The 24,688-nt window shown below is 39.5% G+C and overlaps 1 protein-coding gene across 5 annotated transcripts in view; it reads left to right on the top strand.

The window, feature by feature from the left end:
- Nucleotides 1-616: 616 nt before the first annotated feature.
- Nucleotides 617-24,688, top strand: part of VPS13C (vacuolar protein sorting 13 homolog C) — a 100,312-nt gene continuing 76,240 nt past the window's right edge. For 3 of the 5 annotated variants that reach the window (XM_053365348.1, XM_053365347.1, XM_053365352.1), the window contains exons 1-11: nt 617-753; nt 5,519-5,562; nt 6,967-7,009; nt 11,542-11,637; nt 13,446-13,547; nt 14,807-14,866; nt 16,785-16,850; nt 20,146-20,255; nt 20,945-21,004; nt 22,002-22,061; nt 22,918-22,998. In XM_053365348.1, coding sequence (XP_053221323.1) covers nt 654-753; nt 5,519-5,562; nt 6,967-7,009; nt 11,542-11,637; nt 13,446-13,547; nt 14,807-14,866; nt 16,785-16,850; nt 20,146-20,255; nt 20,945-21,004; nt 22,002-22,061; nt 22,918-22,998 — 822 coding nt within the window. In that variant the 5' untranslated portion in view covers nt 617-653. The remainder of the gene's footprint in view (nt 754-5,518; nt 5,563-6,966; nt 7,010-11,541; nt 11,638-13,445; nt 13,548-14,806; nt 14,867-16,784; nt 16,851-20,145; nt 20,256-20,944; nt 21,005-22,001; nt 22,062-22,917; nt 22,999-24,688) is intronic. The other 2 variants (XM_053365349.1, XM_053365351.1) reach the window with 2 other exon arrangements.

Below are 24,688 nucleotides of genomic sequence, written 5' to 3'. Positions count from 1 at the left end.
ACACACCTACATACTGTTTTAAACCAGGATTTTAAAAAATAAATAAATAACATCTAAAAGCCGATTGTTTTTTAATAATAAAAAAATTGATTAAAACATTCCACCCTCCCCAAAAGGCCAGAGATAACCAAATCCCAAAGTCCTGATGGAAAATGAATGTTTTTGGCTTGGTGCCTAAAGACACGTAATGGTACCAGACAAGCCTCTCTGAGGGAAGAGAATTCCCAAGCCACATTTATTTATCCATTTCAGTTAAAAAGCAACAACTTTCAAATAAATAAAAAATGAGGAAGAGACGAAGAACGAGGACGAGGCGGCCGGGGAAAGGCAAGCGCCCTCCTCCTCCTCCGTTTTATTATTGCCTCAGGCGAGGAGGCAGGAGGGCAAGAGCACGCGAGGAAAAGCAGGAGGAGAGGGAGAAGGAAAAAGAAGCGCCCGCCGAGGGGCGTGGCGGGTCACGCGCGCAGCGGCCTATCGGAGGCGGCGTCGGCGGCGGCGGCGGCCAGGGTCACGCGGCGGCGCCTGCTCCTTCCCCCTCCCCTCCGCTCGGCGTGAGCGAAGCTGGTGACTGAGGGAAGGCCGGAGGGAGGGAGGGAGGAGGGAGGTCGTCGTCTTCGCTGCTGCCCCCCCGCCGCCCCCCTGCCGCCGCCGCCATGGTGCTGGAGTCGGTGGTGGCCGACCTGCTGAACCGCTTCCTGGGCGGCTACGTGGAGAACCTGGACAAGTCGCAGCTCAAGCTGGGCATCTGGGGGGGTAAGGACGGAGGGGGGCGAGGGGAAGCGAGGCTCCTCCTTACCTGCGGGGGGGGGGAGGGGACGCACCTGTCTCTGCACCAAGGGGGGGCGGGCAGAGAGAGCGAGAAGGAGAATTGGAGGCGGGTCTCTCACCCCCCCTGGCCTGCTCCACCCCCTTGAGCCCCCCCCTTCTCCTACGCCCTCAGAAATGGGTGCTGCGCCCCTTCCTCCTCCTGCCAGCCCCATGTGCTCCTCTGACAGGCCCTTCCCCCTCCTCTTCAAGCCAGGTGCAGTGGGGGGGGAGGGGCCTTATCGCTATCAGACCAGCCTCCTCTTGCACCCCCTTATTCCCTCCATCAGTTTAGCTTCTTCCGCTTTGTCTCTCATGCCAATTTTATGACCCTTCTCATCTTTAGATGGGTGACTTCTGGTCTGTAGACTAGGTCCCTCTCCAGTTGGGCTTATGCATGCACCACCTCTCTGATTCAAGGGTTGTGCTCCCCAAACCAATTTTGTGCTCTTATTCCTGTTTCTGGCAGAGCATTTGACAAATGGGGAGCCACCACTGAAAAGGCCCGTTCTTGTGTTGCCACCCTCTCGGCCTCCTGAGGTAGGGGCACATATAGAAGGGCCTCAGGTGACAATTGGAAAGTCTGGGTCGGTCCTTGAGCCATATAAGGCTTTATAGGTCAATACCAGCAAGTCTTCTGTTGCATGATTTTGAGAGTTCATGCTGAGTCCAGGTAGCCCCTTAAGCCCAGGGATGGGGAACAGTGACTTCAGACGTTTGAGTCCAGCTTCTCTTGGCTTCAGCCAGCATTTCCAGTGCTTAGAGATGATGGGAGTTGTAGTCTTAACAACATAAGGAGGGCCAGAACTTCCCCATCATTGCATTAAGTTGTGTTGTTATATCTAGGAAATATACCAGATTGTGAAATATTCCTGTTTTGTTAAGTAGGCAGTCAAAGGTTATAATGCCTCAAGAACTGGAAACTGTTTGCAATGTTATGCCAAATATGATCACACCTATTTCGCAAAGAGCCACGTCTCCTTAAAGTATAACTTGGTTTCCTTCTTTAATGATCAAATTGGTGACATCTGAGGTTTTGATATGCTAAGTTGCACCCCACCATGTCAAGTCATAATAATAAATATAGCACATGATCTATTACGGTTTATTTATAATGCTTTCAGGCACCAGGAAGGCATTTTTTGTTTGGCTTTATATATAATAGAACAGGCTAACTCAGAATGTTGGATTAGAGGGTCATTGATTCAGTTTTGAGTTTAAAATTGTGCACTTTAAATTTATGATACTTTTAAATTATGTTACCAAAAAACCCCATGTTTTTAAATAAATTTATTTTTACTCACCAGCTCATAATTCCTTTACAAGGGAATTTTTTGTTTTCATTGTATGGGAAGAAAACTGATGATGTCTTAGCTAGGTTGCAGGTTGAATTTGGGGGCCTCCATCCATTTCTCCCAGTTAAAATTGGAGTACTGTTGCCATAATATTTTACTATTGTGGTTCCTCATCTTGAGAATATCTGTGTTGGACACATCCAAGCCAGTGTGAATCCCTTTTCATGATCCCTTTTCAGCCCAAGGGGCATTATTGAAGTACAAGGCAGAAGCACCTGAAGAAGACTGTGGAGTGGGACTGGTGGGGTTGGTGGTCTGGGGAGAGTTCTATCTATAGGCTGGATTAGAGAGGACTGGACGGCCACATTGACAGTCAGGCCTGAGGTTCCCCATCCATGACATAGGGACAGCATACATGTTTAAGGTAGAGCTCATAGGAGCCAACTCTTAGGAGTCGAGGTCCCTTTGTCCCACCCAATAAAATATCTGAGGGGGCCAACCCCCCCATTAATAGGTATTGCCATTAAAATGCGGTGGGTGCGTACAGCATCATGTGATTAATTATGTGGGGCAGGGCTTACCTGGAACCCCTACTCCCTAGTAGAGATCCTGGTGTTCCAGAAAGCCTAAAATGAAACCAGTAACTTTATTGCTTTTATTTCTACTTCCTTAGTGTCAAATTAAGCTGAGGGATTTTGAAGCTTCCTTGTAAAAAATATCCTTCCTTCTGCAATGGCTTTAGCTGGGATCATGTTGTTTACTTTGTTGGGCTGGCTTGAAGCAAGAGAACTGGGGTGGGGTGGGGGTGGAGAAAGAGAGAGATTGGAAGGGTAAGAAAGCATCAGATATTGCCTTGAAAATCACCCATCATGTGATGACTAAGAGGAACTATGTGTGTTCTTTTGGAAGAAGAAACAGTTTGTAGATTATGTGAGTTACGGCCTTGAGTGGGGTGTTTGTTGCACACCAAAGGTTTTTTTTTTGCTTTTTGTTTTCTTGGCTAGACTGTTATCAGGGTTGGCTCAAGGCTTTTTGTTGGGTTGCCGTGCTTAGACAATTGATCAATTTAGATTAAAAAGTTTTTTTTCCTTTTAGGAAGCAGTTCTTAAACACTGAGTTGCTTTTATTACAAAATAGTAGTTTTTCAGAAGTGTTGGTTTATTTGAAAATAAATTTAATCCTAGGACAGCGGGTAGGATTCCTTCCAGCTTGCCAAACGGAATCATATTTTGTTTCCCCACCCCACCCCCTGTGATGCAATTTTGGCGTGTGTGGGGGGCACATGGAGAGAGGAGAAGGGGAAAGTCCTAGTTTATAAGCAGAAGTCTTTGCACAGGAGGCCAGTTTGGTGAATTCTGTGCAACACTCCTGCCCAATCATATTGGTGAAGTGTTAAAGATTTGGTTGCAAAATGACAATGCAAAGCACATTTAGAATGAGCACAAGAAACATTTTCCTTCCTTCTGGGTGCCCAGGAAAGAGCCGCAAGGTGAACAATTGCCTCTGTTGCAGGCCTTTGTAAAAATGGTTGAAAGTGCAGTGCATTTTCATGGAGTAGGAATGTTTAAAAATGTGCCCTCTGTTTTGGCTTTGTATTACTTTCAGCCAGTGGTTTTCAACCAGTGTGCCGCGGCACCCTGGGGAGCCTTGAATGCTGGTCCGGGGTGCCGCGGGCAACACTGGCCTCTTTCCCTCTTTCTTTTCCTCCCTTCCTCTGATGCCCTCTCTTCTCTGCCTCCCGAAGGCTTGCACAGCTGTTTGTTGCAGCAGCTCTGGCTACAAGCTCCCCAGGTGAAGGATGCCTCTGGGGCTGGCCAGGGGTGCTTCCAGGGCCCCTTGGGGGCAGTGTGAGGAGGCACTTCTCTTTGGGGAAGGGGACGCAGCTCAGAGATTAGGGGCGGCAACTGTGGCTGTCCAGAGCACTCCCAAGGAGAGGGAAGAAGAGAGGAGGCTGAGGGGCTGCCAGGTCTACAGGCAAGGGGTGACATAACTGGGCTTCTGAGCCCCACAGGGGTAGCACAGAATGAAAGTAGTTGATCAAGGGAGCCGTGGAACCATAAAAGGTTGAAAACCTCTGCTTTAAACAATTACAAAAGAAAGCAAATGTCCATATTTAAATGATTTTTAATAATTGTTTGTAATGCTGTAACCTACACTGGGACCTTAGGGTGAAAGGTGGGTAATAAGTAAATTAATAAAAATAATTTTAGACATGCTGTTGGCATCCTTCTGTCTTGAGAGAAAATGGAGTGTGCCTCTGGGGGTGAAGTCAAACTGCTGTGTTAGCAGTACTGTGTGGGGCAGTGTGTGTGGTTGCCCAGAGGACAAGACCCTCCCTCTCAGCCTTGCTGATGTGGTCCAAAGGAAACCCAAGCAATATGTTTGACACTAGTTTGGCCGCAGAAGTTGCTGGAAGGAGGTGTACAAGGGGCTAGCCAACCGTCTGGGCTCCATTCTGGATTTGTTGAGGTTTAACTCCTTAGCCTTTTCTTTAGGATCAGAGTTTTCCTTCTCCTAGATGGGCTACCTTCCTAGGTTGACTAGCTTCACCTGCCCTCTACAGTATGTGTAGCTATTTGATTATCCTTGGTAAATGACAGTACACTACTTTAAAAGTAATCAAAACATGAACTGTAAGAATCTTGAACTCCATAGTGTGTTTCTTGAGATTGGCACTGTGATGAATATCACAGTAAACGAAAGTGAAAGACTTCAGTAGAAAGACTTTCTTTCTTGACCAGATTCAACAAGCTCTTTATAGTATGAAAACATGTTCTATCCATTATGTAGTTAATTTGTTCTCTACAAAACTGGGTGCATTTAAGAGATTCAAATTAAGCTGCTATTGAACTACAAGAATGACTAGTTAAAGCTAGCATGGCTTTTCTTATGGATTAGTGAAATGTTTAGCATCTTCTTCCTTATGATATCTTCATAAATCTTTACATGTTGCTGTGCAGTACAATTGTACATACATTTTGAAACTGGAAAAGATTTCAAAACCATTAGAATAAGTTTATCTTTGCAGTTCTAGAATAGAAAAGTGATACCTAAAACAAACTGTTCTAGCGTGCTGTGTTGCTGTGCACTACCCTCACTAAGAATATTTCATTCTTCCCCCCTTTTCCATTTTTTAAAGTCCCTGGTTAGTTAGCATTCTGAGCCCACTGAGCATGCGTGATCCTCAATGGGCTGTTTTTGGGGGTCTCTCTGATGGTTTAATTTTCTTCTTTTGTACTTCCGCAAATCCTGAGGTTGCCCCAAGCCTGTAGATAGCTGCCTCTTTTATGTGAATGGTTCCCTTTTGTTTCCACAAGCGTTGGTTACTGGAAGAATTGAAATCTCTATTAGGATGTGTTTGTATAGATAGTTCATAGAAAATAAAGAGATCTTGATATCTGATTTCTTTTACTATATAGGTAATGTGGCACTTGACAACTTGAGGATAAAGGAGAACGCACTGGTAAGCCACCTGTCATCTAGGAAATTGCTTGGGTTTGCTTTTTTAAACTGTGCAGGTCAAGCTTGAACAGTAGCTGTAGCTGATGCATTTTTTTTAGCGACTTAAGAGAATTAGATTTTTAAAAATTCCTTAATTTTGATTGAGACATTGGAATAATGCTGTATATTTCATGTTGAGAAAATATGAGTGATCAGACCAGTGCAGTCTCTCGAGAGAAGGGGTAATGTTGATTCCTATGCAAAAGATCACATATTGAAAAGCAAAGTCTCATTTTTTTACCTTCATTTTTATACACTTGCGTAATTTTGTCTTTTTTCCAACAGGTGAATAAGAGGTAGTGGTGAGGAACAATCAGGAATAGTCTGATTGAACTCTCCCTCCCTCCACAATGTTGTCCTGAGCCAGTGTTCGAAACTCCCTTTGTTCTAGGTGCATTTTGCAGCAGGGAATTTCATTAATGCGAGCAGTTTCTGAGCTCTGGGTGCCATACTGAGCCTAAGATTTCAGATTAAAACTGCCACTGCGGAAAGAAAATGAGGACCTTTTTCTGCCTCCCCACTTCCAGCCACTGTCTGAAGACTGGAAAAGGGACTCTCATAAGCATATTAAGGGGCGGACAGGGGCTTTGTTTTTTGCAGTCTTAAGATGAGGACTAGACCATGTGAAAAATGAGCATAAGATTTTAACTGCAGTTCATTCATTTTCAGCTTTGTATTCTTGTCATTAAAAAGGCATGCCTAGACACTCCATTGTGCCCATAACCTAGCTTTAAGGTGCCATTTAGCTCCTAGCTTTCATATCTCAGTTTCTGACACTGTCTGGAGACACCTCTCACCATCCCTACCTTGCCATCTCATGTCTTCTTTTTAGCTTTAAAGAAGATGCTGGGATATCCAGTCACAGGCCCCTGTATCATATATAATTTGGGTCCTGCTCTGATTTGTTTATTAAAGTCAGTGGAACTATTGTTGCTTAAGTACGTCAGTAAACAAATTGTGAACCAGAGTGCCTAAATACTCTTAGGTCCAATACTTAATTGAATGCTTATTTCAGTTTTACTTGGGAAGAAGAGGTAGCTTAGCTAGAGGTCTCTCTGCTCCATCCGCAAGAGTTTCACTGTTGTTCTGTGCTTCCATGTTAGCATGTCATTAGGTGCATTTCCCCAGTGATGTTTTGCAGCCTTGGCCCAAACTTTAGTAAACATACTAGTGGGGGAAGATAGCATTTACCATGCATTTTGGGTGCTTGATGAATCTTTTTGTTACTTTGCTCTAATTCTTAAACTCAACAACTTTAAACAGGTTTTAAAACTATAAAGCAAAGCCAGTGGTAAGAGCCTTCTGATATGTAATGAGTATGTTAATTTCCTCTTCTCTACCACCTCCCCCCCCCCCCATTTCTCAGAGTGAGCTGGATGTACCTTTTAGAGTAAAGGCTGGACAAATAGGTAAGTAGATGGTTCTCATTTGCATTTTGATTTGGAGATTGAAAAGCTGGAAGTTAGTAGCATCTTGGTAGTTTGTGTATTAGTGTACAATAGCTAAGAACCTTCAGCTGCATTTTTCAAGGAGATTGGGCAAAGTACACAACAATTACTTGGCCAATTTATAAGGCTTAGAATAATGTTTTCTGCATTTTAAATTAGAATACCATTTGTGGGGAAACAGTTGTAATTCAGATATTTTCTACTTTGCAGGATGGGAAACACTTCTTACTTATTCTTACTTATTCAAACCTTTATTAGGCATTATACAAATAAAACGATAAAAGAGAAAGAAACATATAAAAGCCTTGAGATATAAACAGAAAGGCAGCAGTTGGCTACATACATATATATATATATACATATAAAATCAGTGGTTTTCCTTGTTAACCTGCTCCTTGGAGGACTGCTACCAAAAACTCGGCTACCCCCGCCGTTACCCTTTGGTCAACGTCGGATAGGCAGAATCCCACACATTCACCTTGTTGGGGCTCCAGACCACCCAGAAGAGGGGACAGCACGCGTTGACGGAGCGTACTGTACAATGGGCACTGAAAGAGAATGTGCTCTACCGTGTCCGGGACATTCATAGAACATCTGCAGAATCTCTTATTTCTAGGGATGTTTTGATATCTTCCCCTGACAAATGCTGAGGGAAAAACATTCAAACGGGCCAGCATAAAAGCCCTACGTTGGGCTGGAATTATTAATTTGGTGACGTAATTGGCTCTGCTATCTAAGATATTTAAATCATAGAATATGGGCGAACAAATTTTGTTTACAGCTGCCATAATATTTTGCCTCTCGACATCCTTTAGTCTAGTTAGGATATTATGGAAAATGTATTGCTCATTAGAATTGTACAGGGGCTCCAGCTCGATGCCTAAAGATTCAATCTTTTTTTCGAGGTACTGATACCATCTTGATTTGTAGGAGTCTTTGAGCAAATCAGCGAGCAGACTTGATGGAGGGCAGCGAAAATGGCAGCGTAACCAGTACTTTATTGAGGTGGACCAGGCCCAATATTCCATTGTGTGTATGCCTATTTCTGCACACATTGTTTCATATTTGATCACAGCTGGGAGTCCAAGAATACGTCTCAGAAAGCTGGAGTGAATCTTTTTTAAGTCACTATTATATGCTTGGACCCATAGCGGGATTCCATAGAGTATCTGGGATTGCACTTTTGTTTGGAATATCTGATTGGCCGCAGGAATAAATTGATTGCCTTTCTGATAATAAAAACGGGCAACAGCTGATGAGGTGCACTTTGCCTGTTTTATGGCATTTGTGCAATGATTTGCCCACCCTAAATTGCTCTGGAATAAGATTCCCAGATACCTATAGATTTTCACTTGTTGAATTTCCTGCCCTCTTATTTTCCATTTCTCTAATTTCCAACCATTCGAGAAGACCAAAATTTTTGTCTTCTCGTAATTTATAGAGAGCTTGTTACATTCGCAGTAAAGGATCAGAGAAGATATAAGGCGTTTCAGACCCAAGCTCGTTAATGATAGTAGAACAGCATCGTCTGCGTATAATAATAGAGAAACTGGTTTCTGATTAAGTTTAGGGGCATGTGATTCTATTTTTTGAAGGTGATCTGGCAAATCTGATAAAAATAAATTAAATAGGAAGGGGGCAAGAATACACCCTTGTTTTACCCCTTTCGAGTTTGGGATGTCTGATGAAAGGTGACCTTTGGTGTTAAGTTTGACTTGACAGATATTGGAAGAGTATAAATTTTTTATTAGGATCAATAAGCGCTGATCAATTTTTAATTCTGCGAGTTTCCTCCACAGCTTTGGGCGGTCAATTGAGTCAAATGCACCACGAAAATCTACAAAAGCAGCATATATCTTAGATTGCCTTTGAGATCTGTATTTTTCAACCAAATGCATAAGTATAAGGCAATGGTCTAATGTAGAGCAACCTTTGGAGAAACCTATTTGTTCTTTCCCTGGTAAATTTAGATTTTTCATCCAGGTAAGGAGTTTAGATAAAAGGTGCTTAGCGTAGATTTTCCCTATCACTGATAATAGGCTTATCGGTCTATAATTCCTTGGTTCTTTTGGGTCGCCATTTTTAAAGATTGGGATAATTATTGATCTTAACCATATCTCAGGTATGATCCCATATTTATCTATGAGAGTAAACAATTGAGCTAAGGGTTCTGCCCACCAATCTATATAGGTCTTAAATAATTCTATTGGTAGACCGTCTGGCCCAGGAGATTTCCCCGATTTGAAATTTTTAACTATCTCTCTAATTTCCTCTTCTTCTACCCTTGGCCACTCCTGGAGTTTATTGATTTTATTTTTAGTGGTTTCATTTCCTTTAAGTTCACTGTGTAGATTGTTAAATACCGATGTAAAATATTGGGACCATTTGGATTCTGCAATTGGTGGTAGAGTTAGTTGATTTTCGGGTTTCAATCCTCCGTACACTAGGTTCCAGAACGCTTTGTTATTTTTACTCTGAATTGAGTCGAGTAATTGTAGCCATTTTTGGGTTGCATATTTCTGTTTCTTTTCGGCCAGAATGTAATGATATTTTCTTTTTTCATCAAGATAAGAGGGCTCTAGTTTAGTGCGATTATTTTTAAATGTTTGGCGCAGTTTTCTTTTTAGCTGGAAGCATTCATCGTCAAACCAAGGGCTAGCGCTATGTTTAAGTACCCAAACTTTAGGTGGAGTACTAAGTTCTACGAACATTTGGAAGATCTCATTATAAATTTTCGGAATATCGCTGTAGGAATTAGTGGTCTTTAAGTTGGATAATACTTGTTTTCTCAGGTTGGCTGTAAGTTTTTGCCCCACTACTGCACTCATTTCCTGGGACCATTTTAATTGGGTCATTTGTTTGTATTGAGAGGGTTCTATAATATTGTGCTTGGTTATCTTGGGGGAAACACTTCAGTTTCATTCCCTCTGCTTCCTGGTTATATTTTCCTTTTATTTTCCACTCTGCTGCTGTCCTAAACAGATGCCCTGGATCTGAATGTTTGTTGGAGTTTTATGGGCTTTTATTCTAGCTGACTCTGTCCTATGGACTGCTGTTATTAATACTCATTTAAGTTTTAAGAGTAACTTGCAGTTTGGTGATGCAAGGAAAACAAACAAGCTTCTGTCAGATGCTTTCTGTAAATCATATGATGGACCATAACTGCTCATGATTTTTTATCACTTAGCAAATAATTGAAGTAGAATATATGACTTCATACTTAAAATGCATGAATCCAGCAGTGGAAAGCCTAGAACAGCCTTGTATTTCTATGCCACCTATTATAAAATGTGCAATAAAGTATAATATTTATTTTTCAAATTGGTATATATAAGCGCCCCCTCCCCCAGTTTCCAATCTTCTAACTGCCACTTTGCATCTAAATGTCCTGCTCTGGACTGACTTCTTGAAGCAGCAGTTGTTAAGCCCCCTCACAGGTCAGGGCTTCTGCCCTTAGCTGCTGCTGATGGCTCTCACAGCTTCTTGCTTAGGTGGCAGCTGTAGGAAGTAATAGAGGAGTAAACCACCCCACCCAAATTGAAAACAGCCACAGATAACAAGGAATTGCGTGCATGCAGGTGAGCAGGCTGTCAAAGAAGAGATGGAGTGCTTGGTGTCTCCTCTGTACCCAGCATAGAAACCTAGCAGGCTGCTTGCGGAGGGAAATCCTCTCCTTCACATTCTGCATAGAAATATGGTCAGCTGCTGGAGGAGCTGGAGCTCCTTGCCTCTCGTCTGTTTGCTCTCAGAAGACTAGTAGCTTTTATGGGCTTATTTATAAAGCTGGGAAATATTTGTCTTGCTCTCAGGTTCAGTTTTGTTTCCTCTTCAAAGTGTTTCTTATAAAACCACCAAAAGCAAATGCATAATTAAAATGCCAACCTCTTGCTTGGCTGCATTTCTTAATTTTGTGTAATTTGAATGGGAACACAGGAAGAGTAAGCTTACTTTGAGGAACTGTAGATTTTCCTGCATTATTTACCTTGGGTGTGTTATGGGTATAATGAAAGAAGTCCAAGATTAAGATTGCAATCCTGTGCCAAGACATGTGCTTAACTTTCAATGCCCTGTAATATAGTTCTTCTCTAGAGCTACAAGTACTGTGTTTCCCATGTGAAAATGAAACGAATGATACCCCTTGTTCATGTACAGTTTGTTATTTTTAACCTGAAAATTGTAAATATTTGCGTTTCATCCCAACAGATTTATGATGCAACAAATCCTGGCATCTTTTGGGATCAGAAACTAAACAGTTACTCCTCTTATCTGTTTTTTATTCATTAGCATACACAGTTTTGATAGAACAGCAGATCTGATGGCCCTTTTCACCTGTGAAGCATCTGGAGCCTTGGGATCAGCCTAATAGAAATATCACTTGGCAAAAACTCTTACATTGTAAACAAGGCAAACAATATTTTTTCCAAACAGACTTCACCTGCATGATTCAGTCTTTGCTCATTCACCGAAATATAAAATGTTTTGATTTTTTTTAGATAAGCTTACTTTGAAGATTCCTTGGAAGAATTTATATGGTGACGCAGTAGTTGCAACTCTAGAAGGCTTATATCTTCTTGTTGTCCCAGGGGCAAGTAAGTGGTTGATGGGTAATCTGAAATGCAATATGTAGTTAGAATGTATTGCCAGTGCCTTACACAGAATTTGAAGACAAGAAAGATTCCTTTAGAATAGGCTGTTGTGGGTCATTGGATTAAGCACATAGCTTAATCTGTGTTTACAGAAATTTGTCCCACTATGTTCCATGGTGCTTATTCACAAGAAAGTGTATAAAATACATGTTATTGTTGTTTCCTTTTTTGTAATATTATGTAAAATTTCCCTTTCTGTGTTATATTAGATATTGCAAACTCATGTTATTTAGGCATTAGTGCAGTGATCCTTACTGAAGAAGGCACTTGCTGTGGAGCCCTTTCTTTCTGCTTATGTGAAAATTTCCTATACCATTTCATAATTTTCTGCATTTATAATTTAATCATCTGTATTGAGGATGAGCAAAACCATGGTTTGTGAATACACTTCAAGCCATTGTTTTGAGGCATTCCATGGTTTAGAGATCAGGAGGATTATACTTGAACTGGACGGTTGTGTAGCTGGTGCCCCAGAATTACTTCCTCCCATCCATCTCTCTTGTTGGCATTATCAGTCCATTTTGCTAAATGTGAAAAAGGAGGCTTTTTTGGTTATTTTTTTGAGTTTTGCCTCTTACATTCATCCAAAGGAAAAAACAATCCAACATTCAAACCAAAAACAAAGATGAACAAAAACATACAAATACGTATTAACTAAGTAAATTTTTCCTCCAACATTTACCAATAATTAATATTCTAAATTATCAATCATTAACATTCTAATCTTTTGAGGTGACTTCCAGCCACCTCAATATGAGTCATACTTTTCCTTTATTAATTGCCTTCTTTTGATGTTTCTCATTTCTTGGTGTTATACGAATTATTTATAGTAACTGTTTTGTATTTTGCAAAATTCGTCAAAGCATAATAAAGGTTTTACTTGAGAACATTTTAAAAAAAATAGATTCTATAACACTCCCATTCCTTGCTGAACTTTTGGTTTGTTCGATTCCTAATTATTTCTGTCATTTTCGTAAGCTCAATATATTCAAATTATTTTATCTGCCTCTCTTCTTTTGTTGGGCTCTCCTCTCCCTTCCCTTTTCTTGCTTCTGTTGTGGCGTATAAAAATATCCTCATTTTTCTAGTTCTTAATAATAATAATTTATTTATACCCCGCCCATCTAGCTGGGTTTCCCCATAGATACTATCCCAAAAGTTTCTGATTTTCTTACATTCCCACCACATATGAAACATTGTTCCTTCTGCCTGCTTACACCTCCAGCATTTATTTCAGTTTGTTTTATACAGCTTTGCTAATTTGCTAGGTGTCAGATACCACCTATAAAATATCTTCGTTTTCCAAGGCATCCATTTGTATTGTATGCCCAAAATATTTTGCCCATTTAATCATAACATCTTTCAATTCTTCATCTTTTACTTCCCAGTCAAGTAATAGTCTATACATTTTAGATAAACATTTGCTTCTGTTTTGTATAGATTCTTTTTCCAGCCCTGAAATTTTTGTTGCAAACCCATTTTTCTTTTTTGATTTAAATGTTTCATTTAATTGATAATATTGCAGCCAGTCTGTAACATAATGCCTGATTTCTTCGTATATTTTTTAAACTTCAATTGATTTGCCTCCTCTTTCATCAGTTCTTTTCCATATTTTTTTTCTTTACTGAAATGGCTTCTAACGGTGATAGCCACCAGCTTGGTCAGGAGGTGGCACTAAAGTAGAGCCGTCAGAGATACCTGCCTCTTTGTTGGCTTGCTGTTTTGACTAGATCATGAACTCTGTCTCCTAGGCATTAAATATGATGCAGAAAAAGAAGAAAAATATCTACAGGATAACAAGCAGAAGGAGCTATCAAGAATCGAAGAAGCCCTGCGATTAGCAGCAGAAAAAGGTATTGTATGGTTATTCTTGAGGGTTCTAAGATGATATTTTTGAAGAACTCGGAAGGGGCATGTTAACCAAACACTGTCTTGAAGTAGGTCATAGCTAGAGTTGCCTGGGTATTTATTAACCTGATACTAGAGTCTAGGAGTTTGAAATCTGTTTTCAGTTTGAAATCTGTTTTAGTTTTCTTCATAAATGTCATTCTCAACACACTGTATTGTAGGGTGGTTCTTGTTGTTGTCCTTCACATTGCTGTCATTTGGAAGCTTTTACTATTACATTATTTTTTAAAAATTAAAAAGTAGTATATGGAGTTGTAATAATTAGTGTTTGAAGTGTGAAAGCTACCTGTGTTATTTCAGTGTGTGTGTGTATACACATATATCTATCTCTGATGGACATTGACTCCTGCATTGCAAAAGACCATTGCATATTCTTCATCTGAGTAATTGGGGAAAGTCAGGAAAGCAGGTCTACCAACTTAACCAGACAATGGATTTTTAACCATACTCCATACATGTATGTGTTGCAGGTTTCATAAGTTGTTTATATAGAAGAAATTGATAGTTGTCATTGGTAGCTGGACTAGAAGGAATGATGCAACTGATTTATGATATTTATTCATTAAACCTTCAAAACATTTTGCTTCATGCAAATGGTAATGTCAGTTACTTCTAACTCTGGCTATCTAATGAAGGATAAAGCAAATTATATTTGTTTTCATTAGTTCAGCTCACATGTTGTGCTAAACCATGGTTGATGTGCATAAGCAGGAAGGAGTTGCTGCAAGCCTTGGGTTTGTACAAAGGACTGGGAGGAGGACTTCATTGTTTACTTTCAGCTTTAATTAACCATGGTTTGTTTTGAAACTGACTAGAGTTAGTTATAAACCAAGATCTCTGGTTCACTTGCAAGAACAAACCCTGGTTAGTTTAAAATTGAAAGTAAACAGTGCTGGTTTCATGCTCTTGGGCGTATGAGAGGGGAAGGGGGAACAAGCCAAGGGCTTGGTCCTACTTTTGCACATGGTTTAGCATGATGTGTGAACACAACCAGTGTGTGAAGCTCGTGATGTTGTAGATTGTTGTAATGTACAATGATAAATAAGAGGCTGTTGGTGAAAGTGGAATAGTTTTTCTAAGTATTTTAAAACTAGTTCTCTCTCTTTGAATGTTTAAAAAACCTGTATTAGTGGTTTAGATTGAAAAGTAGATTCTATTGTTTTAAAATATGTGCATTTTGGTTACTGCTGTCATATGGATGAAGGAGCTCATTCAGATTTCATATGTGGACTGGAGGACATTGTGTATAAGGATGTCAAGTCTGGTGGGTATGCATGCTTAATGATTACATTAAAAGATATTTGAAAAGGGAAACTGAATGCCTGTTGGTCTGCTAGATCAAGCTACTTCTTGTGACAGGAACTAGGTTAATGTTAAACTACTCTCTCAATGGTAACTTTAGGGAAGCTCTGATTCCCTAAAGTACTTTGAGAAACAATCATGCCTCAGAGACTCTGAAAGCCAATTTATCAAAGGAACACTGGTTGAAATATTTTGTAATTATTTCAATCATTGTTTCTTGATAAATTGGCTGTAAAATCATACATATAAAGGCTGTGATTCTTGCATTTTCAACAGGAGTTTATGTTGTTGCAAATATAATGGGTTTGATTCAGAGAAGATTCTGTGAAACTCACTTATCCAGCATGGCTTTCCTGGGTTCTACGCCTTCTCCTACAGCTGCCTGTACCACATAAAGTGCTGCTCCCAAGGGTTGGTACATCCTCTGGAATGCCATGATATGGGTATGGTGCAGGATGGGGAAATTAGACAAATTGTTTGGGCTTGCTTTCACAAGCAGAAGTGTTTTTCCACTTGTGTGAGACATCTCTGGGTGTAAGCCATTATTCTCATTGCTGAGGTGAAGCATTCTTTTTTCGTAAGAAAGGTATTCTATTGATTAGCATGTCAGTCTTAGTCATGTCTCCTTGGAATGGGTTCTGTGAATGAAACATGTAGATGATGGCATTGTTTGGTTGTAAATTAATCCAGAAGTGGAGCAATATGCTCTTCTAAAGCCATGACTTCAGAGTATCCATTTTTTAAAATGTTTTTTTTCTTGCCTTATGTAAAAGTCTCTCACCTAGCTAGTAATCAAACTTAGAAAGAGAAAGAGGAGAGACCTGGCTATAAATAGACTGTGAATGCTGTTTTCCTGTCTCTTCCCTTCTCTACAAGTGTGGCTGCAGGGATTCTGCATATTCATCTTTTTTCAGAGCACATGTGCAGGCAGTCTTAGCCCTGGCAGTTTACCCTTCTCTCTTCAGTTTTGCTCACAAAGAGCGTTAAGTCCAGCAATAGTCTTCTCTGCCTCCAAATCTCAGTATTTTGGGTTGTAGACTTGATGGAACTACCAGCCTCCTACTACCCCAGAGCTAGGCCTAGAAGAGACCCATGTATTTAGAAAACTTTGCCTACTTTCTGAAATTGTCTAGGGAGCCCCATTGTGCTTGTTTTTGTAGCACCCTTGCTCTACTTAGTCTGATTAATTTTTCCTCCTTTCATACACAGACTAATTGGGAAGTGGATCACCGGGGTTGTTGTTTTTTTGGTTTTTTTTGCAGGGAGCTGGGGATGATTAGGGAACGTGGACTGTTTTAAGGATGGAGTGAGATATCCAACTAAGTTCACTCTGAGTAGACCCATTGAAACCAATGGGTTTAATTTACTCAAGTCCACTGTTTTCAGTGAGTCTATTTTGACTAATGCTGGATGTCTGCCAGAGTCTTGTCCCACAGTGGACTCACTGCTTCTCGGTGGCAGATACAGCAATTGTTATAAAACTTTGTCTTTAAATTATAGAAGTTTTGCTGAAGGAAGGTGTATCTCAAATGTCTTCCTTGTTTGTAGTAGCTTAGCCACTTAGAGTAGGCCTATTAAATCTATTAGTCATGTAAATTTCAGTAGGTCTACTCTGAGTAGCCTAGGGCTGTAGTCCCTCTTTAGATTTTATAATTTTGCTGTTAATCCGTTTTCTATAGTCTCATTTGGAAAAAAAGAATAGTATTAAATAGTGAAATGGTTTTATACTGGAGCTGCAAACTAACTCTATGCCTCTATACTCCAAATGTCTTTCCTAAGTAATCTTATTTTTTGTTTTCCTTTATTTTCATTGCTTGCTTTAATGATGCCTGCCTAACTGTAATTTATCCTCTTTCTGTAAAATTGCTTACATTGAGAAGGACGTAAGTCTAAAAAGACTAAAAAGCGTTTTAAGAAATCATTTAAAGGTAATGGTCACTCAAAAGGTGGGTATAACTAGCACAGTGTGTTGAATATTCCTTTTCTGTTGCTTTTCTTTTTATAAGCTAACCAAAAAAAAAAAATGCAGTAATATGTGCAACCTTCTTTTAGGCTAGCAAGTAAGTTAGTCAGACTTTGACTTTACTGGATATAAACAAACTACATTGATTTTAAATTAATTATAAATACAATAATAATGTCTATTAAAGCAGAAATTGGGTAGTTCCTGCTCAAATTAGTGCTTGAATAGTTTGGCCTTCAAACCTCAGTTGGGCACAATCCAGCAATAGCAGTTCAGATTTGATCTTGCAAGAGGATTAAGGGCTCTTTCCCCTGAATGAATTCTAGTGAACACAGTAGTGAAAGGTTTAACACAGCTAGTTTCATTTTTAAATGATGCATTTGTTACAGAAAGAAGTCTGTGGTAGGTTCATACTTAAGTGTACTCGTTCACATTATCATTCCAGATGGTTGACACATTTGGACTACCTTCTCAGTTGTAACTCCCTCTTTTATCATCCAAGTATTTCCTTTCCACAGGCCTAAACCATTCTGAAGTCCATGCCCAATAGAACATCACTCAGATTAATCCTCTCCCTAACATCTGTTTGTCACTTGTTTTAGTTTACCTGATACCCTCTGAAGTTCAGAAATAAATGTACCTTTTCCTTTCTGTCCTTGACTTTCTTCATAAGATGTTCCAGTGCTAATGAAAAGGTGTTCAGGTGTTTTAAAAAGAACGTCCCCTTCTTTTATTGACATTCTGTTCTCTCATTCCATTCATTTGTGACCTTTTAATCTTACGCTGAGCTGTTTATATTTCTCAGTGATCAAAGCAATACTTTTGATTAATTAAAGAATGTTATGGTTTTGGATATTCATACACAGTCCTGCTGAGCTTTTGCCTTTCAGCAGTTATGGCAATGATGAAAGCATTGTTTGATAATATTCACTGAAACTGACCAAACAGCCTGTTTTCTGCCCTATTTCTGTGCCCTATTTTTTGCAAAGATCAGCAGTCCTTAGCAAAACAGCTCTTGCTTGGAGCTCTCTGGCTGTATACTTGAATAAGAATGTGTGAGACTTACTGCCTTCTACCTTTTAAGGATCTGATGTTCAGATATTTTACAGTTTTTAGACTGCCTCTCCATCTCACTATTCAAGATGGTAAATAGGCTAAATATTACAAGTTGCTTGTTGGAGCCATTCCTAAAATGGGTATTGGCATAGGCTTCCAGGTTTGTGTGAAATATTTATTGAGTGACATTCATATCCCTTAGTCATGTTCTCCAGGTGTGCTCCCAGTTCTTTAGGTGCCTGGAGAAATCAGGTGAAAGCTTGCCCTGTTCATGCAACCTGTAATGCTAGTTAGGTGCTTTTATAATTAACACTTTTATAATTTATAATCTCCCTCTCCCACCTTGTTATTAATTATTCTTGGCTGCATGCAGTGCTTTTTTCAGGGGGTACTCAAGGCTACGCAGTACCGACACCTCTTTTTTTGTTTGTTTGTTAAAAAGTGTGGCACTTACTGTAAGAACTTCATGATGGGTACCAGCACCTCTTTTTTGTTGTTAAAAATGTGACATTCACTGTAACAACTTCATGGTGAGTACCAGCACCTATTTTTCTAGAAAAAAGCACTGGCTGCATGTATTTTTATTCTTGTTTTTATCAAACACTTTAGTGTTTTTTAAACATTTTAATTGTTTTGTTAATTGCCTTGAGACTTTGGCATTAAGGGTAGGCTCATATTTAGAAAATAAAAATAAATAATCAACATTCAGCACACATTGACAATTATTCAGGGTCTTTGGCTAGGTAAGGTAAGTCTGAAGCTGCCTTAATACACTTATAAAACAGTAAGTAGAATTTTAGCATAATAGAAACCAGCAGGTATATTATGGGATAAGCTTTTGTGGACTTGGTTCAAGTACATCAAATGCAGTGGATTCCAGTCTATGAAGACATAAATGAATTTGTTGGTTTCTAAGGTGGAGCAAGACTTCATGTTGTTTTTGCTGCAAAACAGTCTAATTACTGCTGTAGAAGTCAGTACAGATGTGTGGTTTTGATCTGATAAGGATATGGGGAAACAACATAAAATGTAGGCTGAAGAAATTTCTGAGAAAAAAATGTGTAGTTTTGTGCAAGACAGAATAAGTCTGGGAAATGTTTGTTGTGTTTGACTGTTAATTTGGAGGTAGACAATTGTACAGTGCCTTTATGTATGGGGAAAACCCTATTTTAACTGAATCTGAAATGTGTTGAAAGTAGGTCAAAAGAACCTCTGCCTGGTTTAGAGGCTTCTGACAAACTTCTGTTTAACTTGGGGGAATGTTGGATACTGTGAACAAAATGCTCACTGACCTGTTTTGGATGTAATGCTGAGCTATGGTTTAACATTACCTGTCTGAGTCTTAGATGTAGGTACTTCCTTTCCCTCTTTCTAGCACTGCTACAGTGAGCAGATTGGAATTTCTTGCTTCAATTTTTAAGTAACTGTGGTTTAATGTTATGTGTGAACTTTGAAGCACTGTACTTGGTCTTCACTGTGGTTTATGGAAACAAGGCAACTTTATAGAGCTAATGTTCAGACATGTTAAACAAAAGTGAAAGTTTACAGTCTCCTTGTGGCTGCACTGGAGAGGGGGAGGGGAAGCATACCTGCCTGAAGCTAGTTCATGTAACATTAAACCTGTGTGTGGAGTGTGTCTTAATGGTGGCCTGTTGCTGAGAACTGGCCTGCCGAGCCAATTCTGTCAGCCTCCTACAGATGGCAATATACCTGGGCAGATATAATAGCAACTTGAAATCAGTATTGTGTAGAATGTGATTCAATTTAAGTAAAAACAACAGCACTTTGGGGGCCCTTTCCATGAATGAATTCTTGTCTGTGCTTTACTGAGAGCAGGCATAGGCAAACTCGGCCCTCCAGATGTTTTGGGACTACAACTCCCATCATCCCTGACCACTGGTCCTGTTAGCTAGGGATGATGAGAGTTGTAGTCCCAAAACATCTGGAGGGCTGAGTTTGCCTATGCCTGACTGAGAGCATTGACCTTCTATCAAGTTTATTCCCTTCCTTGCCTTCAAATATAAATATAAATTGGCCCATGTAGAGAAGATGGAACTTAAACAGAATCCCCCCCCCCCCAAAATCCGGAATCTTAGAAAGCAAAGGTATTCACTCTCACTGTTGCTTTATTAAATGTTGCTTAGTGTCATAGTTTGAATCTTTAATGAAATGAACGTTTTGCAGTGGGGGTGGGGGCTGACTTGCACCTTTTATGTTTTTAGATAAACCAAAGGAAGAGAAGAAAGATACATTTTTGGAAAAGCTTGCAACACAAGTTATAAAAAATGTACAAGTCAAAATCACAAGCATCCATATAAAGTATGAGGATGATGTAAGTAATGTGAATTCCTTTTAGTGGTGGCAAACAAAGTTAATGCTACTGTATTCCTTTGCACTGTTAACCCCATAACATTTAATAAAGCATATAATCAAGTTGGTTTACAAAACTCAAGAAATATCAACATAAAATAGTAAATTACAACATCACTAGAAGAATCCAGGTTAACCATAATCTAAAATAGCAGTTGGAAGTTGCAGTGTCCAGCACGAGGCTCCTGAACTAAGAAGGGTTTTGCTCCTTGCAGGAAGATGGGTCTCCCTATGAACCTAATTCTGGGTGCCACCACTGGGCAGGCCCTGTCCCGTGCCCACCTGCCACACATTTGGAGGTGGGGGAGAGGCTCTGAGAAGGGTCTCTGAAGCAGACCATAGTTTTTGGCAAGGATTGTATGGCGGTGACGGGGGAAGTGATTCCTAAACACTGGATGCCTCCAATGCCCATTGATGCCTCCAAATTGTCTTCAAAGGTGGAAAGTACATTATAGTAATCCAGACAAGACCCATGGCAATCAACAGGCTTAAGTCCATTAATTTCATTGGTTCTACACGGCGTATTACTTAGCTGGATATCACCCAAATACTTCTTTTTTTACACTTGTAAATAAGGCTTTCAAAAACAAAAAATGTTCTAAGATGTTTCATATTGCATATAATAATAATTCCTACTTTTATTGTTTTTAGATCACAGATCCTAGCCGACCAATTTCCTTAGGAGTGACATTGGGGGAGCTTAGCTTACTGGTAATGCTTACTGTTTTCTGGTAGAATTCAAGCAAATTTGGGAGGGGGGGGACCAAGAAAGCCTATTTCCATGCTTTTGATTAAATAAAGAGGAAATTAGTTTGAGAATTGTAATTTACTTAGGAATGTGTACTTGTATTTAAAGGTAAATGGAAATGTTGATATAATTATTATGAGCTTTTCATATAATACAGCCTAGAAATAAGGTTGCTGTGTGATCAAAGACAAACCATGGATTTCAGCTTTATTGTATGAAAAAATGAAGTATTACTAGTTGCTCAGTAGCCTCAGGGAAAAATGGAAGAGGTCAAGGCCACCTAGAAAATATTTTTCTAGATTGTTGGCTGAGAAGGAATCGTCTAGAAAATAACTCTTTCCTCAGTGCTGATGCAAATGAAAACCGCTGTCATCTGTGAAAATCATATGTCATTTGTATTTTCCTGGAGCAAAGAAGTAGGGTTATATGGGGGGAAATGGAGCCAAGGGAAGGAAATATTCATATGTGAAATCAGCAGAGTTTAAACTCAGAGGAAGGGAACAGTAATTGCTTCCAGTGGAAGCCCCATTCCTCATGTGGTCCTTGCTCTGGAGGGCCTCAAAACTTGTGGGTACGTATAGGACACTGCTGCTGGAAAAGGGAAGATTAGAACTCCTCCTTGGCAAGCAGATTAGCTACTGCACTCTGGATTCCACCCATAGTGCTTTAGCTTTCTGTTTGCTCTCTATCCGCTGAAATTTTAGGGCTTGTTTATGTGGGAATTATTTTATTGAAAATATTTTTAAATTTTTTATACTACTTACCTGATCTTTAAAAATGGATTCTTACAAAATACTGTTTGGTCAAAACATGGGAAAGAAGTTTGATCATACCAAATAACTTTTTTCGTCCTGAGATTATTTGGGAAAATGCCTGGAATCCACTACCTGGGGTGGGTAGTATAGCGTACAAAGCATTTTAAATAAAACATAAGTTAAATTCAATTATTTCTATTTCCAGACTACTAATGAAAACTGGACTCCTTGCATTTTAAATGAGGCTGCAAAAATCATTTACAAGGTACGGTCAGAGCCTCTGATACAAAGTTTAAGAGCAGAAATTTTATTTCTTAGTTAACCAGTTACCAGGATTCAAAGCTATTTTTGTTACACCTGTGGTATTTTTGTCCCTACCCCTACTTGAACAGTAGAGGCTGCTCCTTGTGAGTACTGCAGTCTAATTGTGAAAATCTGCTTTTCAGCAAAACTTGGCTTCATCTGAACATTACTGAAATATACTCAGAGTCCTGTAGTGATTTCATGCTCTTTATTGCAGCTTGTAAAACAGTGATTGAATTGCCCCCCAAACCTCAGGCTTTTATATACAATATTTACACAATGAGTCCCGTCTGATTGGCTGATTCTTCTTCCTCCTGGAGCCTGATTGGTCTTTTCCTGCAGGTCTATCAGTTGTTGCATTCTATGATCCTACCAGCCTAATAGGCTGATTAACTTCCTCCTGGAGCCTGATTGATCTCTTCCTGCAAGCCAATCAGTTGTTGTATTCTAGGATCCTACTTGCCTTTTGTTCTAGGATCCAAGCTTAGTACATAACTATTACAATTCACCATGCTTGCTGGCTTAATTAACAAATACCCTAGCATGGAAACATTTCATACTACTTCACTGTTTCTCTCTACCTTCTTTATGCTTTAGCTATACAGTATTCTTCAAGTTTAGGATTTAGGATAAAGTGTGCAAAATACCTAATGAATGGCTACACCACTGAATTCACTGTAATTTCTAATGTAAAGTTTGCTTTTGGACGTTTGGACTGAATTGCACTCTTACTTTTAAAATAAGTAAGATGTTCCTATTTGGTGAAAGATTTTATATTGTACATTTTAACAGCTGATGAGATGTGTTTGTTCTTTCAGCTTCTGCGTCTTGATTCTCTCAGTGCCTACTGGAATGTGCAGAGTGAAATGTATTATCATGCTTCCAGGGAAGAAATACTGGTAAGTTAAAGCCTCGGGGGCGGGGTTGCCACCCTTGTTGTGTTGCTGGCTGACCCAGCCTACCCCCCCACTTAGAGCCTCTACCCACCCACCCGCTCCGCTCCTGCCTGTAAACCTCACCCCAAACCTTCCCATCCCTTATAGCAGGGGTGCATTTAATATTTCATTAAAAGGTTGTGTTTATTTGTGGTTTCTGCCTCTGATGTATTTTTTAAAAATGTATTTTATGTTGTTAGCCCCCCCTGAAGGTGGTATAGGAACTTCTGTTTAAATAAAGAAGCAAGCTCTTTGGCAATGGTTAAGAGTTGCCCTGCAAGGGATAAAGTATTGTCTTTTTGATTGAAAATTATTGAACGCTAATTTAATATTAAATGCCTTGCTGTTGAATAGACTCATTTTATTTTTTAAAGAACTATGTTTGCCCGAAACAGTGTATGCCCTCCCCATTCCCTTGTTGAGGTGGCTTTGGTTGCCAAAACACTCTTTTAGCTGTTAAGCAGATTAAGTTGTCAGGCTTCTTCAGTAATGTGATTACTTGAAAATGAGCTAACACATTTAATGGCCAACAGATGGTTCTTGCTAATATTTAGTACGTTATTGTTACATATGTTGTGATTTCCTTATTTTATGTTGCCATAAATATTAAATAGCAACTAAATATGATGTGGTTGAAGTTTCAAAATTATTTATTATCATTTGAATTTTTTATTATTATTTGCATTTTCAAAAACAGGAACAGAGAGCATATCTAACCCCCTCCCCCCTCCCCTCTCTTTCCCGCTTACAACTTCATACCAAATACAGCATGTATACATACACCATATGACTTCCCTTCCACCCTTTCCCTAGTTCCTTTGCTTTTCTACTACTTTGCATAATCCACGTCTTTTTAATCCTCCAATTTGTTATCTATTAAAAACTCGTGTCTATTTCAACTCTGCTGGATTGTTTACACAAGACCTTCTAAGCTATGTATTTGTTTATACAGGTTCTTAAATTATTCAGTAAACATTGTCCATTCCTCCTTGTATTCCTTATCTTCATTTTCTCTTATCTGGTTTGTCATACCAGTCAGTTCAGCATATTTGAACATTTTATACTGCCATTCCTCCTTAGTGGGTACTAGGCTTGTTCTCCACCTTTGTGTTAATAAGGTTCTAGCTGTGGCGGTGGCGTATAGTAGTAAACTCTCTTGGTTTTTTGGGGACCTCCGTTGTTACCACCCCCAAGAGTTTTTTTAAGTATCTTTTTAAATTCATTATATATAGTTTCCCAATATGCCTTAATGATTTTACAGGACCACTACATGTGAATAAAAGATCCCTCAATTTCATTACACTTTCAACATAAAGCTTTTTCCTTTTTTAGACATTTTCGTCAATCTGGTGGGTGTTAAATACCATCTGTAGGCCATTTTCATAATATTTTCTTTTATCACATAACATGCCATAAAATTCAAAGTTATTTTCCACAGCTTTTCCCATAATTCATAATCAATATATTGTCCCACATCTTGTGCCCACTCGGTCATACTTGATTTCACAAATTCCTCTTTAGTTTCCCACACATGTGAAGCTGCTTTATACTGACTTGGATTACCTACTACAGTATGGTCTACTCTCCAAAACCATAAGCAGAGACCTTTCCTAGCCTTGTAACCCTATGACTGATGCCATGGATTTAACCTGGG

The sequence above is a fragment of the Podarcis raffonei genome, chromosome 14, assembly GCF_027172205.1.
Source record: "Podarcis raffonei isolate rPodRaf1 chromosome 14, rPodRaf1.pri, whole genome shotgun sequence".
NCBI classification, from domain to species: domain Eukaryota; kingdom Metazoa; phylum Chordata; class Lepidosauria; order Squamata; family Lacertidae; genus Podarcis; species Podarcis raffonei.
Note: the sequence above shows the minus strand (reverse complement) of the source record. Positions and strands in the feature narration are given on the sequence as shown.